Source organism: Nothoprocta perdicaria, unplaced genomic scaffold (assembly GCF_003342845.1).
Source record: "Nothoprocta perdicaria isolate Ctin4 unplaced genomic scaffold, notPer1 scaffold_103, whole genome shotgun sequence".
NCBI classification, from domain to species: Eukaryota; Metazoa; Chordata; class Aves; order Tinamiformes; family Tinamidae; genus Nothoprocta; species Nothoprocta perdicaria.
In genome coordinates, this window is record NW_020454128.1 from 2311926 (window position 1) to 2326179 (window position 14254).

Below are 14254 nucleotides of genomic sequence, written 5' to 3' on the forward strand. Positions count from 1 at the left end.
GCAGCTGCAGGCTGCACAGCTGCTCCGGCCCTGTCGCCCGCCATGCGCTGCTGCCTCGCGGAGCCTGGGGGCTGCGCGGTGCCCCCCGCGCCCGCAGCTCTGCCGAGGGACCCCGCGGCCGCCTCCCCGCGGGCTGCTCGCGGGGAAGGCGCCTTGCAGGGCGGCTTCGCGTTCCCCCCCCCAGCTCCGCTCCTGCGCCAGCAAGGGCGGGCTGGGACAAAGAAGATGGAGGCAGCGCCGCGCGCTCCCGCGCGGCCCGGCCGCTGCTGCCGCGGGCGCGCAGCCCCGGGCCGGGCACGGGGGGCTCGGGCTGCCCGGGCCCCGCCGCAGGTGCCGGGGGTGGCGGCTCCGCTTTGCGCAGCGGCGGCTCCCGCTGCTCCCGCTCCGCAGGGGCGGCGGCCGCGGCGGGGGGAGGGGGGGGCGCGGTGCCCCCGGCGCGCGCCGCCGCCTGCGGGAGCGCGCATCCCCAGCCCGCACTGACGTCTTCCTTGCCTCAATTTGCATCCCGGCCCCTCCCCATTGGCCGGCGGCCGGCGCTCATTTGCATCCCCGCCAGCTTCCCAGCCAATGGCGCCCCGAGCTGTGCGGCCCCCTGCTGCGGAGCGGGGAGGCAGCGGCGCGGGGCGCGCATGCGCAGCGGCTGTGGCTCGCCGGCGGGGCGCGCCCCCCTCCCTGCGCGCGGGGCTGGGCCGGGCTGGGCAGGGCCGGGCTGGGCTGGGCCGGGCCGGGCCGGGCTGGGCTGGGTCGGGCTCGCAGCAGAGCGAAGAAAGGCAGAGGCGCAGGGCGGGCTGCTTGTGCTGCCGCTGCCGAGAGCAGCGTTCCCGCCCCGCGCGCCCTCCTCGCCATCGCGGCTCCTGCAGGAGCATTTTCTCGCATTTGGGCTGTTTTTTGTTATTTTTGTTATTTCCCCCCCCCTCCGTGGCGAGAGGCTAGCGAAGCGCTCGCCGCCAGGGAACAATAGCGGTGCAGCAGCCGCCCCGCTTGCTGAGAGAGGTTCCGGAGGGCGCTCGGCCGACATGTCTTATCAGGGCAAGAAAAATATCCCGCGGATCACGGTGAGCGGGGCCGGGCGCGGGCGCAGCCCTTTGTGCGCGGCGGGGCCGCGGGCCGGGCCGGGCCGGGCCGGGCCGGGCCGCGGCCGCAGCGCGGGCGGGCGGCGGCTCCCGCGGGAGCTCCTGGCGCCTTTGGGCGCGATGCGGAGCGGGGGGAACGGGGCAGGAGCCGTTATGTAACCCCCCCCCCCCGCCTTGCTGCGGCGCTGCCGCAGGGCAGGTACTGCGGATGCCCGCAGCTGCCGAGCGCGCCTTCTCCTTTATTCCTTTCTCTTCTTCTTCTTTTTTTTTTTTGTTTTTAATTATTTTTATTTATTTATTTATTTTTCTTGCTGCTGGTGCCGCAGGGCAGATGGTGCCGAGCGAGGGCTGCGCCGGAGCCGCGCCCGGCGCCGCGTCCCGCCCTGCGCGGGGGTTGCGCGGGGGGCTGCGCTGCGCTGCGCTGCGCGGGGGTTGCGCAGGGCGCGGCGCAGCCTCCCCGGCCCGCGGAGCCCCGCGCACCTCGCGTGTTCGCCCCCCTACAARCCCCCAATGAATCCACCCGCTCAAAGAAGAGGGTCTCTTTTGCGCGGGGGTCGCGTTTAAGCCGCAGCAGCGCGCTCAACGCACACGCATTTGGTGTCAGACCCTTGCAGACTGCGTGTGCTTTTGTCTCCGAGGTGCCTGAAATCTGCAGATTCCCCCCATTTTCGGAGCTGCAGCAGGAGAGCTGTTTACTAGCGGGAGCATTTGGAGCATCGTTAAAATGGCCCAGGGCCCRTTTTTATTGGTCGCTATAAATAATTTTCTCGTCTGCGGTTAATTTCTGGTGGATTCGGATTTATTCCTGCTGTTATTGACATCGATGACAAAACTGCATCCGATTTTAATAGCAGCAGGCCTTTTTAATAGCACACGAAGCCTGCTGTAGAGATGGGCATAAACACTGCAGTGGTTTTGGAAGGGGTAAATGCGCAGGGCAGCTTGCTGTGCAGTCTGGCATTGAAAGACGAGCGCGTTCTTCATGCCCCAAGTTAATTCATTCGGGCTTATTGGCATTCACAGCAGCTCCTAAATGTAAATCTTGAATTTTTCTTTGTGTTTTACACTGGTGCTTTCATGCRGGGAAGCTCCTTTTTGCAGCAGCAGAAAGGAGAGAAGCAAAGGAGGAGCAAGAGGCACTGAACATCTCAGATATTTTGTGGTTATACGGGAGATAAAGGTGTAAATCGGTAGCTGATGCAATTCTCGTAGACGCTCTGATTTTTAGAGCCATGTTAGCTTACGTCAGTTTTGAATCTGATGCTCCAGCTCTTCCTTGAGTTCTAAAGCAGGCGCCTTGGGAAAACGCCCAGTTCTTTTCTTCTGTCTGAGCAGCGGAGCCCCGATCCCAAGGAGGGCTCCTGAATGCTGCTGTCACTGTAACATAATGTGTATTTGCCCTAACTATAAATTCAGGTCACCGTGAATGTGTGTGTGTTTCCATTTGAGTCTGTGCATGCGTAGGGAGCAGAGGAACCAAAGGAACCCGCTGGGTGCTTGTTTGACTTCCTCCTATCCTGAGCTCTCCAGAATGTGTTTTGCTATTGTGCAGGAGGACCGCAAAAATTAAAACTGGTTTTGACCTAAAATAGCTGAGAAGGCGAGATGTAACCTGAGCTGAGCTATAAAACACATTGCTTGATAGCTGCYTTGTTATAATTACCTTTTTGTTCCYGCTAAATTGCGTTCTAATTGGAGGGAAATGCAATAACACTTTTTCTTCCCTCCCTTTCTTAACTTGCTAATATGTGCTTGCTTTGTTTGATTGCGCATAATGACCCAGGCCGGCAGRAGAGGCCTCCGCCGCATTGAAACGCTGCGAAGTTGGGCAAAATGAGTTTGTTTGTGTTGTGTAGCCCGTGGCAACAGACTTTTGAGCCATTTCCCTGACAGCAGTTGACTCTTCCTTAGCCAAATAGTGACTYGGGTGCATGTAGGAAAATGCAGAAGGCAAAAGCAGAGCAGAGACGTGGCTCTTCTGTGGTGCTTCTGCAGCAGGAGATGATGGTGCCATCTTAGGAGGCTGCAGGTATGAGTGGAGCAGCGAAGCCCGTTGAACACTGTTTTTCTGTTCTGATTTCTCTGGATCATTAGCATGATGAAAGGACTTGCAGATGAAATAACATACTTTATCTTTACAGTTGAAAGTGCAGCAATTGACTGGCGTTTTGACATGCACTTTTGAATAATGCAGAGCTTGTTTCCATCTCGACTCTTTTATCTTGGAGGCGACGCTGCAGCCTGTCAGTTTTCTCGCAGAATAATCATGTGTTGTTGTGTGCTTCTTTGTTTCAGAGTGATCGGCTCTTGATCAAAGGTGGTAAAATAGTTAATGATGACCAGTCTTTCTATGCAGACATTTACATGGAAGATGGGTTGATAAAGTAAGTGAAGCTTCATACCACGTTGTGCTTGGAAATGTAGGAAATGTACTGTGGAGTAGAAACGAATAACTTTGTCTCAGATCTACTTGATTGCAAAGAAAAATGAATATCTCACACGTGTGCTGGTGTTGGAAAAATTTTTACAAACAAGATGTTGAATTAAATAAATAGGAGGAAAAAATACCAACCCAAAACTTGTTACTGAAGCATGGATCCCAGAAGGTCCTTAAATGTGCCTAACTTTAGCCATGTAAATTGTCCTGTGCTGAGGTTACACATATGTTTAAAGTTATCTATGTGCTATAATACTTCATTGAATAATGACTTAAACTCTGAAGTGGAAATAATTTAACATCCTAATACACCTAATTCTGCATTAGGGCAGGGGTTTAGAATTCGATAATTTGTTGAGGTCTCTTGCAGCTGCATTTTCTGTGGCTCTGGTGCAGGGAACAATCCCAAACCCCTTAAAGTTAAAAGGATCCTTTAGTTTTAAGTGCGGCATGTTAAGTATGTTATAAATTTCATTGGAAGATTACCCTCTGAAAAAAAAAAAAAAAGGATGAGCAGGAGGTTACAAACAAGGAAATTTCCCGTTCTGGCTCTATAGTTGGCATATATGCCTGTTAATCAAGGTTAAAAGAGCCAACTAAAGTCCCCAAATTAATTGCAATGCCCTCTCCATTGTTGCACTTCTGGAAATAAATCTATGTTGAGAGCTGSACTGGAGAATTTAGGGGGTGTGGTGAGATCTCATCGGGAATTTGGTAAACAGTATGTGCACGGGCTTAGATTTGTGCAGGGAATGTATGATGTTTGTGCAAGGAACGAAGCAGGCGAGAGAGAGCAGAAATATTTGCCGTGCTTTCCAAACGGCGCTAGCGTCTAAATTGCTGTTATCGCTGATACCGAGAGCTGCCCGGCCGCTCGGCAAACGCGGTGCCGTCCCAGACCYGTTGCCTGCAAGGTGCCTGCTCCGCTTGGCGCCGGGTGGCTTCATTATCGGGATGGCTCCTTGTCCAGCTGCCTGCCAGTGGGTCCTGCTCTTTCCTTCSTGTTAAGGATAATGTTTCCCCTGGTCCTGAAGTAGTTGCTTGCTTTGCTCCAGATTATGCAGCTGCCTTAGGTGGAAGAGCAACGTATCYGCTGTATATGCTGATCCTCTTCATTGTTTTATTTGGGGAGGGGAGAAAAAAGTAGCACAAGGATGTAGGCTTATAGACTGTCCTGTTTGCCATGCCCTGGCTGTTGTTTGTGTCTCACTTGCTCCTTGAAACATGTTTCCCCAGGCAAATAGGAGAGAATTTGATTGTGCCAGGAGGAGTGAAAACCATCGAAGCCCATGGCAGGATGGTGATTCCAGGGGGCATTGACGTTCACACCCGCTTCCAGATGCCAGAACAGGGGATGACATCGGCCGATGACTTCTTCCAAGGCACCAAGGCTTCGCTGGCGGGGGGCACCACCATGATCAGTAAGCTGCCTGCTTGATGTTTGCTTTGTTGTTGTCATTCTGTAACCCTCTCCTAAGAAAACTCTTTCTCCCACTCACGTGAGCATAGAAATTGTGTGCTATGTAAGTAACGTGGTATTTTGAACTGAATACTGTCAGTGGGAGATTGCTGCTGCTTCTGTGACTTTACCAGATCAACCTCAAGTTGGCTTCTGCTGAAAGCAGTGTTGCTCTTACCTTTGACTCTGGTAATAACTGCAGAGTCTCTGCTGCCTTTCCCTGTGATAACAGTTACTGCAAGAGACTTGTGTGCTTCCACCTGCAGAGCTCAGCATTTGCAGAAAAACACTAGCTATATACATAGAAAAAGGGACGGTTGCTTTACAAGGGTTGTCTGGAAATGGGTGGGTATCCATCATATCATTCATGCCCAACAAGTTGATGCCAACAGCCTATAAGTGTGCCTTGAAAACTGGGCTGCTTATTTAGGGAATTCAATGCGCAATCTTACATACCCAGCCTCGGCTGCAGGGTTTTCTACTAATAAAGTGAACATTGTTTATTTTGTCCTCACATCCTCTTGTTGGAGGAAGAAAGAACCAGGAAATGAAAGTATCTCAAAATAACAGACAGACGGCTGAGCTGGAAAACAGAATTGTGCTCCCGTAGTCTCATGCCCTTTTTCCTTTGCCATCTTGCCTTCTAGAGTGTTTGGGAATAGGATACCAAAATATGTGGTCACCTCCTAATGGGAAGTGCCTTCCTAATGAGTAGCAGCAAGGAGAGGAGCTCCACTGTTCAGGATAACAGRGATGTTTTTGATGGGTGGGTTTCAGCAACAGGAGCTGAACAGTGGAAAGTGGGATAAATAATAAAACTAGACTTCAAAGCTTTGGACATGCTCCCTATGTCTTCTCAGCTGTTCTCTTCTAAGCAGAATTATATGAATCCCTAAGGATTTTTTCCAGCAGGAGGCAGGCAGAAGCCCTCACTAACATGTTCTTGGTGGGTGGCCTTTGATCTTTCCCAAGGAAGGTGGGAGCTGTGTCTGATTTCAGCATTTTTCCTTTTCTTATAAGTGGGAGGATGTTTAATGAACTGGATTCATAACATTGCAACCTGGAAATGGTGCTTTAGCGTTTACATCACGGTGCGTTGCGAGCACTGAGCCTGAGACCTCTCAGAAGAGGCTGTGCTTCTCGTGCAGATGTGTCCAGCCGTGTGCCTCCCTTCCTCTGGCTCTTTTGGAAAGCTCAGCCTTGAGGAGACGAGCTTTATTTAAAAATTGCTTACTTCATTCATGCTTTAAGTAATGCTTTGCATAATTTATTTACAAATTCCTTTGCTCTGTGCATTTTCTGTTTTATACATGTCCCTCATTTTGGGCAAGGAAATGGATTAGTCAGCTTCACACTTTAGTTTGTTATATATTTTCAGGAGGACACTTTGAGGCTGTTTACAGCCATTGTATGGAAATATTTGTTTCATGTAATTTTTTTCTTCTCCAGGGAAATGAAAATAGATAAAAATTTAAATAAAATTAATTAAAAAAAAGGTTAGATTGGTTCTTACAAAACCAATATAACCCTAACCAGGTGAGGCCATATGAAATCCTGGCTTCAACAGAAGAACTTGGGATTTTGGCACTGTCAGTGCCAGGAACTTGCCCTGTATGTCTGGTTTGGTTTCACCAAGCTTAATTTTGGGCTCCAATTGAGTGCTGTCCCTTTAATTCTCCCGTGAACTCATCCAAGGGAAGCGCATGCAAGTTTAGGAATGTAACCTATTGTTTCCAAGGCCTGTTTGTGTTTACTTCCCTTCTCCTCGCAAGTAAATTCGGAGGTGGAACGTGCTGAGATGGGCGAATCGGTTCTCAGTGGGTATCAAACGGAGTACTGCAGTTTTCTGTGGGGACCAGGGCAGGTTTATCCTGGTGCAGAGCAGACCTGGCTCCAGTCCAGTACTTCCCAGCTTTTCCCGTAGGCAGTTGGGATGACGGGGAGGGGTTTAACATTGATCATCTCCAAGGATATCCTTTACTGTGCTGTGACCCAGAGGCCCCTGTGAAGCTCCAGTCCTGCTCTAGGTTGCTCACTGCTTGCACTGCTGAAACAGGAGTTTGTATAATTCTTTTCTGTAGCTGTATTAAAACAAATTTACAGTGGATATAATGGCAGAAGGCAAACAACGCTGTTTTAGGATAACTTTACTCAGAAAAAGTTTGGATTATTGCCCTTCTGAAATGTCAGAGTGAAGTATTTGGACATTAGGTTGAACAGATTAATTCAGGATGATCTGTAGAAGACTTTGGAGCAGAGAAGGATATTTATTTAGGCTCAAGCTCATCTAGGGTAGCTTTCCCTGTAAATGCCATGGAAATGGAAACAGTCCTTTCAGAGCCTTGGAAAAGGCCTCTGACTCTGTTTGAAGTTGCCCTACAAAAAGGACTCTTTCTCATCGACGGAGTCATCAATATTTTSAGGCCTTTTGAGCTGCCTTTGTTCCAGTTTGAAATGGATAAATAACGCAGTATATAAAACTGCCTCTGTAGCTATTGGAGAGGATATATAGTGCTGGAGAACAGAGGGGGCTCTCAAAGTCTTGCAACAGTTTGCTCTGTTATTAATCGTGATGGATCAAATCAAAGTCAATGGTAGAGCTCCCTGACTCTAGCAGAGGCAGGATATCCTTCCTGARCTTTTAACCCTTCAGAAAGGACAAAGCTGGGCAATGTGCATTTACTGACCCTCTGATGCTGCAGTCTGTTTAATGTCCTTGAGAGAACTGCTCTTGTGTTGAGCAGCTGTGACACATTTCCCTCTGCCCCCTCCAAAAGYGGCTATCTGCTGTGGTGGAGCGAAGCTGCTTGACTCGGCCACTGTTATAATCATGGAAAGAAATTATAGTGAGAAAAAATTACAGCTCTTTCTGACTTGGTGACTTGGAAGGCAGCAGCCTTTTGAACTTGACTAGCAGTTACCCTAATAACATGGAGAATATGCACCAGGGCTGTGAGTCTTTGTCTTGGGAGGCTTAGAAGATGAAGGGGAGCTTCAAGGGAGCCACAGCCTGCTTCCTAATGCTTTACTCTGCTATTAAACATGCGGCTAATATGCAGGAGGGCTGAGGGGTTTAAAAGTGTTAACTACTCTGCTCCTGTTGGAGGGAGTTGGCTTCAAAATTACGGCCTGAATATTCAAGTGCTAGAACGAAATAGTCTCGCGGGCTTCCTCTCCTCTGTGTTTTGGGAATGAAGGTGGAGCGAGCGGAGTCAGCCCCCCTGCAGCAGCGTGAGGTTGGGAAWGTGTGAAGGGGCCGGGCAGGAGGCTGGGACAAAGGACACTTGGCCAGGGGTGACACTGAGACCCACCAGGTAACATGAAGTCATCTTGTAGTGAGTTCTGCATCTGGTGAGCGTGACATCAAACCTGCTCCTGTCCTGGCAGGGTCTGAACAGGGCCAAAGCAGGAGACCCAGAGGGGACGGTGCAGCAGGGGCTGTGCAGGAACTCGTGGAAGAGCTGCAAGTGAAAACAAGTACTTAGAGTTCAAGGGCAGTGACCACAGAACTGCAGGGTCTCACCAGAGTACCCAGCGCTGCCTTCCTCTGCAGGGAAACCTCAGACTGGTTTCTTCTTGCACCCAGCAGCAGCCGTAAAAGAGGAACTCTGCAGCAGGGGCACACTGAGCTGCATTATACRGCTCCTTTTGCCTTTTTAGCAGCTSGTGGTAGTTCCTCTTCAGCAAACAAATGAGTTCTAATTTTCTAGCAATTATGCAAAGATGTCCACTTGTATAAAAGCCTGTTCTGGTTTATAGGGGGAGCAGGTTCCCTGAATCCTGTTGCCAAGRCAGTGAAGCACAGAAGTACCTGGAGCCCTTCCTCTGCTCTCGTGTGCAGCTGCCTGGCAGCTCCTGCACCCTGCAGCCCTCCTTGCCAGCCCGCGCTTGCGTTGCTGCCTCCTACCTTGCAGCTTCCTGCTCGTGTTTGTCGCTTTGGTTCAGCGCGGGCGTAGCGCCCATGCTGAGAAAGTCCCTYCGTACATGGGGCTGGATGCCCCCCATCGTGAGCTGCTCTTCCTGAGCTTTAAAAACCATTAAGTCCATTAGACCCCTGTTCCTGGAGCTGCCTGCAGTGGTTGTAAGGACGAGGGTGGCCTCCCAGGGCTGGCTSTGCTTCTGCCGAGCACCAGCCTGAATTGCAGCCCTTTGGTGCTGGGCTTTGCTGGACCGGCCGCGGTGTCTCTGCCATCCCCTGGGCTCCCCGGGCGCCGGTGCAGCAGAAGCAGCTGCTTGGTCCTTGGCGCGTGTTCGTGTCTGTTTCGCCTCATTCKGCACTGGACCTCTTCCATCCCTGTAGCTGCAAGAGGAGGGCAGGGATGCAGGGATGCATCACGTGTGCGGACGTCTAGATACTCCGATTTAGCCGTGAACTAATGAGTGTTGAAACGGCAACAGCACTGACAGTGCTTCCTGCACACGGAACTGACCTCGATTTTTCCATGCATCTGAGAAGAGGGATTTGGCATTCGCTCCAGAGAAGTAACCCATGTCGTGTGTTTATGCAATAGCACTTAATCCCTCTTGTTCCATATAATGATTGGGATCCCTGAAGCTGTTTTCCYGCTGCGTGGGGAGGAGTGATGCTCCATGGTCTTTTCCCCAGAGAGCTGCTTTTTCATGCTGTTTTTACTTTCCTGTGTCCAGTGGGCTCTTTCCAATGCCCTATGGAATACATGCAGGAGAAGTGAAGAGCTAAAGGATATCATTTGACAGCATGTTTTCCATGCTGTCAAATTTGAGCCAGATTCTCAGCTGACACAGAGAGCCTACTGTCGTCTTGCATGAAAGCGTGGAAGCCCTGAACAGGATCCTGTTGGCCTTTGTTCTGGTTGCAAACGGGGTTTTTGCTGCGTGCGTCTTGCAAGCTAAGTAAAGACAGGCGAGGAACAGGCAGGAATGGGGCCAGTGCTTGTGCAAAGCAGCTGGTTTGTCCGCTCTGGCCTGTTGGCTTTAGGAGCTGCAGCTCCTTGGAGCCTGCGAGACTCCCTGGGCAGCTTTCCAAGGCTGGGGCCTCGGTGGGATGCAGGTCCTTCAGCAGCAACAAAAACTATCTCCAGATCCAGCTCTCTTTCACCAATCTGTTGCCCTTTGCCCAGCTGCTGACACCAATGGGAAGTGTATTTGGTGCTTTCTAAGGTGCAGGGATAGAAGCTAGGACCTTCAGCTAAGACTTCTTTGCTGTAGATGGAAAAGCAACCTTTTAAAATAATAAAACCAGTCGCTTCCATTAATGTTACCACATTTGCATCGTAAAATGTGTCAGCTGGTCAAGGTCATTTCCACAAGGGAATCTGGGCTTAATGCTAACTAGAGTAAGCATGTTCCAAAACACAGTTGTCTGATAGGTTTTCAGGGCATTTGTTAAATCTGGCTAGAGAACCTGTCTCAATCACCTTCAAGCTGAGGAAGGCCTGAAAGGAAGCGTGAGGAAATGGTGCCTCCAGCTCTCATCATGTGTTTTTTTTCTGCAGAGTTCTTTGCCTTCTTGTAAGTATTGGATCCCTTGGCTTCTTTTGCYATCCTCTGAGCTTGACTTAGCAGCGTTCATCCTTGTCAGACGAGACCTTCTCACTTCTCCCTTTAGGATCTGGTCTTGCTTGTCAGGGGAAGGAAGCCTGAAAGAAGTGGCAGCTAAACCCAAATGCAGCATTTCTTACTTGGGATGGACTTGGGCGAGTGCTCCCTGTATGGTGGGTTCTCTGTCTTGACCCAGTGCCATTTTTTCACCTTGCTTTTGACCATCTCGTCTCACAGATCCCATTAGTCTTCTAAATATTTCTCCTCTCACCAGAAGGATTTAAAAGTAAATATTTAAAGAATACTAATTAGCTCTTCCTGTCTAGCATACTTAAATCATGTTTATATTTGCTAGTGGATAATCAGCTGGRGGCTGTGCCCGTGTCCTTGCACAGCCCTCACTCCTATGGAAGCCACGTGCATTTTAAAGGACTGCGGAGATGGATGTCTCGTGGGGATGGATGGCTCCTGGAAAAGCGCTGCGCATTCCCGCTGCACTTGGTGTTTCCTCGCTTGCAGAGAAGCCCTGTGTGCACAGGTGCTCGGGGCTTCCTTGCTCCTCACAGTTGCTTAAATGGGATGAAGCTTCCGATTTGAACATGCTGGTGGTACTGGTGTATTTTCAAAGCCCATCAAAAAGCTCTGTGCTTTTGGACGTTCCCATTCCTGACCGCCTCTAGGCCGTCTTTTCTCCAGATTGCTTTGTTCCTGAAAGTAGTTGCATATGTGCAACGTGTGTATTTTTGGAATCTGGGAACCTCTGTGGTGTTTTACATATGAATGAAATTCCCTGGCACAGCATACAGGCAATGCGAGCTGGTAAAGGAGTTCCTTGAGAGCCGGTCGCTGTTATTACACAGCCYTGCTTTTGTGCTGAGGAAGAGAGGGGGAAAATTCTCCGAGCATTTCGCAGCAAGAGATGCTGCAACGCAGCAGTGCTTTAAAATCCTCTCCCACAAACGCATGTCCTCAGTTAATGATGCTTCCCGGCTCAGCTTGCAGGACCCGATTCGTGTCTCCTTCTGCTAAAGTGTTTTTTATTTGGAATGTGATTTCTCAGGATTTGGGCAAGTGTTGGAAGAGAAGAGCTCAGCTAATAATGCGGAATAAACCGCTTTTCAGACTGATGTACACAGACACTACATCCACCATGAAGTGCAGTAGGATTGTTTTGTGAAGTCTTTTAATATTTCTTGGGGGAAAAATGCAGAACTTCAGGATATTCTTACGTGAAGCAGAATTTGGTGGTGCTGCCAAGACAAGTGATGCTCCTGCTGCTCTGCAAAGCAGCCAGTGCTTCTGCTGTACAAATATAAAAGGGTAAAGTAAAGGGTAAAGTGGATCCRGGGGCAGCCCAGCTATTGATGCCCCGGCTGAGACAGGAGGCGACACTGAAGCTGAGGCTGTAGGAGATGACTGTGAAGGCTCAGGGCATGGGAGAATAAAAGGGTCTTGGGTGCACGAGCTCCTGTTGCTGTTTTGCTGTTGGGAGCTGAAGAGCCATGTCGTGGCCCAGCTCCAATCTTTGCATTGGTCAGGGCAGGTGGTTCCCAGGACCGCAGCCTTGCTGCTCGGTGCCCTCAAACCCGAGGGGTTCCTTAGGCTCCAGAGAGGAGCTCCAGAGGCCCAGCAGGCTAGGCTGGACCYGGAGGAAGGAAACTGGGGCTGTGTCCTGGAATTGCCTGTTTAAACTGAAGGGGAATCTTCTTACTGCCTCCTACGGGTTGTTATTATTATAGCAACCTCACTAGTTTGTCAGGCTGTATGAGCCTTGAAAAGAAAGGTTTTGTTGGTTTGTTTTTTGTAAACAACCCAGCAAATAGTCAACCGAGAAAATGTGGAGGACACAGTGAAGCTGGGAAGGCAGAACCCTGTCAGAGCAGCGATGTGGCTCCAGAATTGCTCCAGCATCCCAGCTAGTGGAAAAAACCTGTCGGGCAGCATATAACCCTATTGACCTGGGAGGGATGAAACTGCCCTACGGCACTTGTTATTTTGTCCTCTTGTTTTCCCCCTTGGATGTTTTTGTAATTGTGTTTTGCCTTGGCTTTAAATCTACGGCTACAAACAGCAGTTTATAGAACAATTTATATGGAAGTCTTTGAAGTCCTGCATACTCTTTTCATCGACTTCAACTGTACTTAAAAGAAAGAATAAATCTTGGAATCACTTGAAGATATCTCTTGAATTTGTCTCTCCTCTTCCTTTATCCTGGTGCCCCCCTGAGATGTAAGCCTAGCTGGATATGTGATAAACCTGTGCTGTGAAGAAAGAGAGCCTTTATTTTTCTGCTCTAAGTGTGTAATCATTGCAGCTGCTGAGGGGACTATTAATTATTGTTTGGACATATGGCCTCCTATTCTTTACATTTCTGTCCAACAGGCATTAAATAATTATTCATATTTTGGATCCAATCAGACAAATAAAAGGACAAATGAAGTATCTGTATGACATCAGTGAGGGAATAGCAGAACATTGCAGTCTGAAAATGTAATCACCGTAGTACAGATATGTCTAATCCTTTTGAATCTGGGCCAGTTTCTGATTCTTCTTCGTAGAGTCTAATAAATTGGATCTAAAGTGGTAGAAAACAACATGTGATGTCATTCAGCTGCCTTCCCTTGTAGAAGCTTAGCAGGCACAAACCAACCTAGGACTGCGTGGTTGTATCGTCCTGGTAAGTGCCATTCTGCACATTCTCTACAGGAGATATATGAGGGTCTTCTAAATTGCTTGATTTTTGAGTTCAGGAAATGCTGAGCTTCCTTTCCAGGCTAAGTTCATGCAGATCCAGTGAAGCAGGGGTCACGTTTCAATACTCAGAGCAAAAGTGTCACTGCTGGGCAGCGTGGGTTTTGGACAGCTTTGTCACTGGATGCAGCAGCTTCATATAGCTCAGTTCTTGACCCATACAAGGGTTATCAGGATAGTAATGAACTGTAAGAGGGCTCTCCTTGGCTGAAAGACTGAGGTCTTTGGATGAAGTAAGGCATTTGTTTCTGAGATAATCTTCTCTCTAGCTTCTTGGCTCAGTCATGGGCCTGATTTTTCAGCCCATGTCTGTGGGTTTTATTTTATTTATTTTATTTATTTTATTTATTTTATGCTTACTTTCCTAACATCACTCCTAGTTCACACCAGGGCCACGCGAATCCTGCTGCAGCCCTAGACTAGCAGCAACTGCTGACGTCGAAGCAGGGAGCTATGCAATTAGCACGGCTGAATTTAATTACAATCTCTCAATAAAATGTCTTGTGACAGAATGTACAACTCAATAAATTCACCAGATTTCATCACATGCAGTTGCTGTGAAGATTAAGTAGCATTAAAATGGCAGATGTGTTTATACTGATCAAGCTGCTATTAAAAGTTTTGGTTGGGAAATCTGCCTGCTAACAGTTAAGCTTAATGTTAAGGATTTACACCTTATAAACTCCTCTTAAACAATAGGCACACTTAATGCTAGCAGGAGCCTGAAGTAATGTGTAAAAGTGCATTTCTAATAGCAGCTCGAGCCCTGCGCACATGGTTTTATTATATACACAATTTTGGTAGCAGCTGACCCTCACTGGTTTTTATGTGGTCCATATCAAACATTTTTCTCTTTTCTTGGTAATAGTGTTCTTTAGATAAAGACTGAAGAAAAAAAAGCACATGTTGTACATGACATTTAATTAARCAAATTGATATAAAGCTTTATAGGGGAAAGCTAAAAGCAAGGCCTGTTAATAGGCCCTTCAGGAAGAGACCATTAGCAAGCCAAGG

General features: G+C 49.0%; 1 protein-coding gene across 2 annotated transcripts in view; it reads left to right on the top strand.

The window, feature by feature from the left end:
* Positions 1 to 14254, top strand: part of DPYSL2 (dihydropyrimidinase like 2) — a 43603-nt gene that overhangs the window by 7614 nt on the left and 21735 nt on the right. The window contains exons 1-3 of one of the 2 annotated variants that reach the window (XM_026043319.1): positions 739 to 1055; positions 3369 to 3457; positions 4747 to 4931. In XM_026043319.1, the coding sequence (XP_025899104.1) occupies positions 1017 to 1055; positions 3369 to 3457; positions 4747 to 4931 (313 nt within the window). In that variant the 5' untranslated portion in view covers positions 739 to 1016. Of the gene's footprint in view, positions 1 to 738; positions 1056 to 3368; positions 3458 to 4746; positions 4932 to 14254 lie in introns of those variants that run through there. The other variant, XM_026043310.1, reaches the window with a different exon arrangement.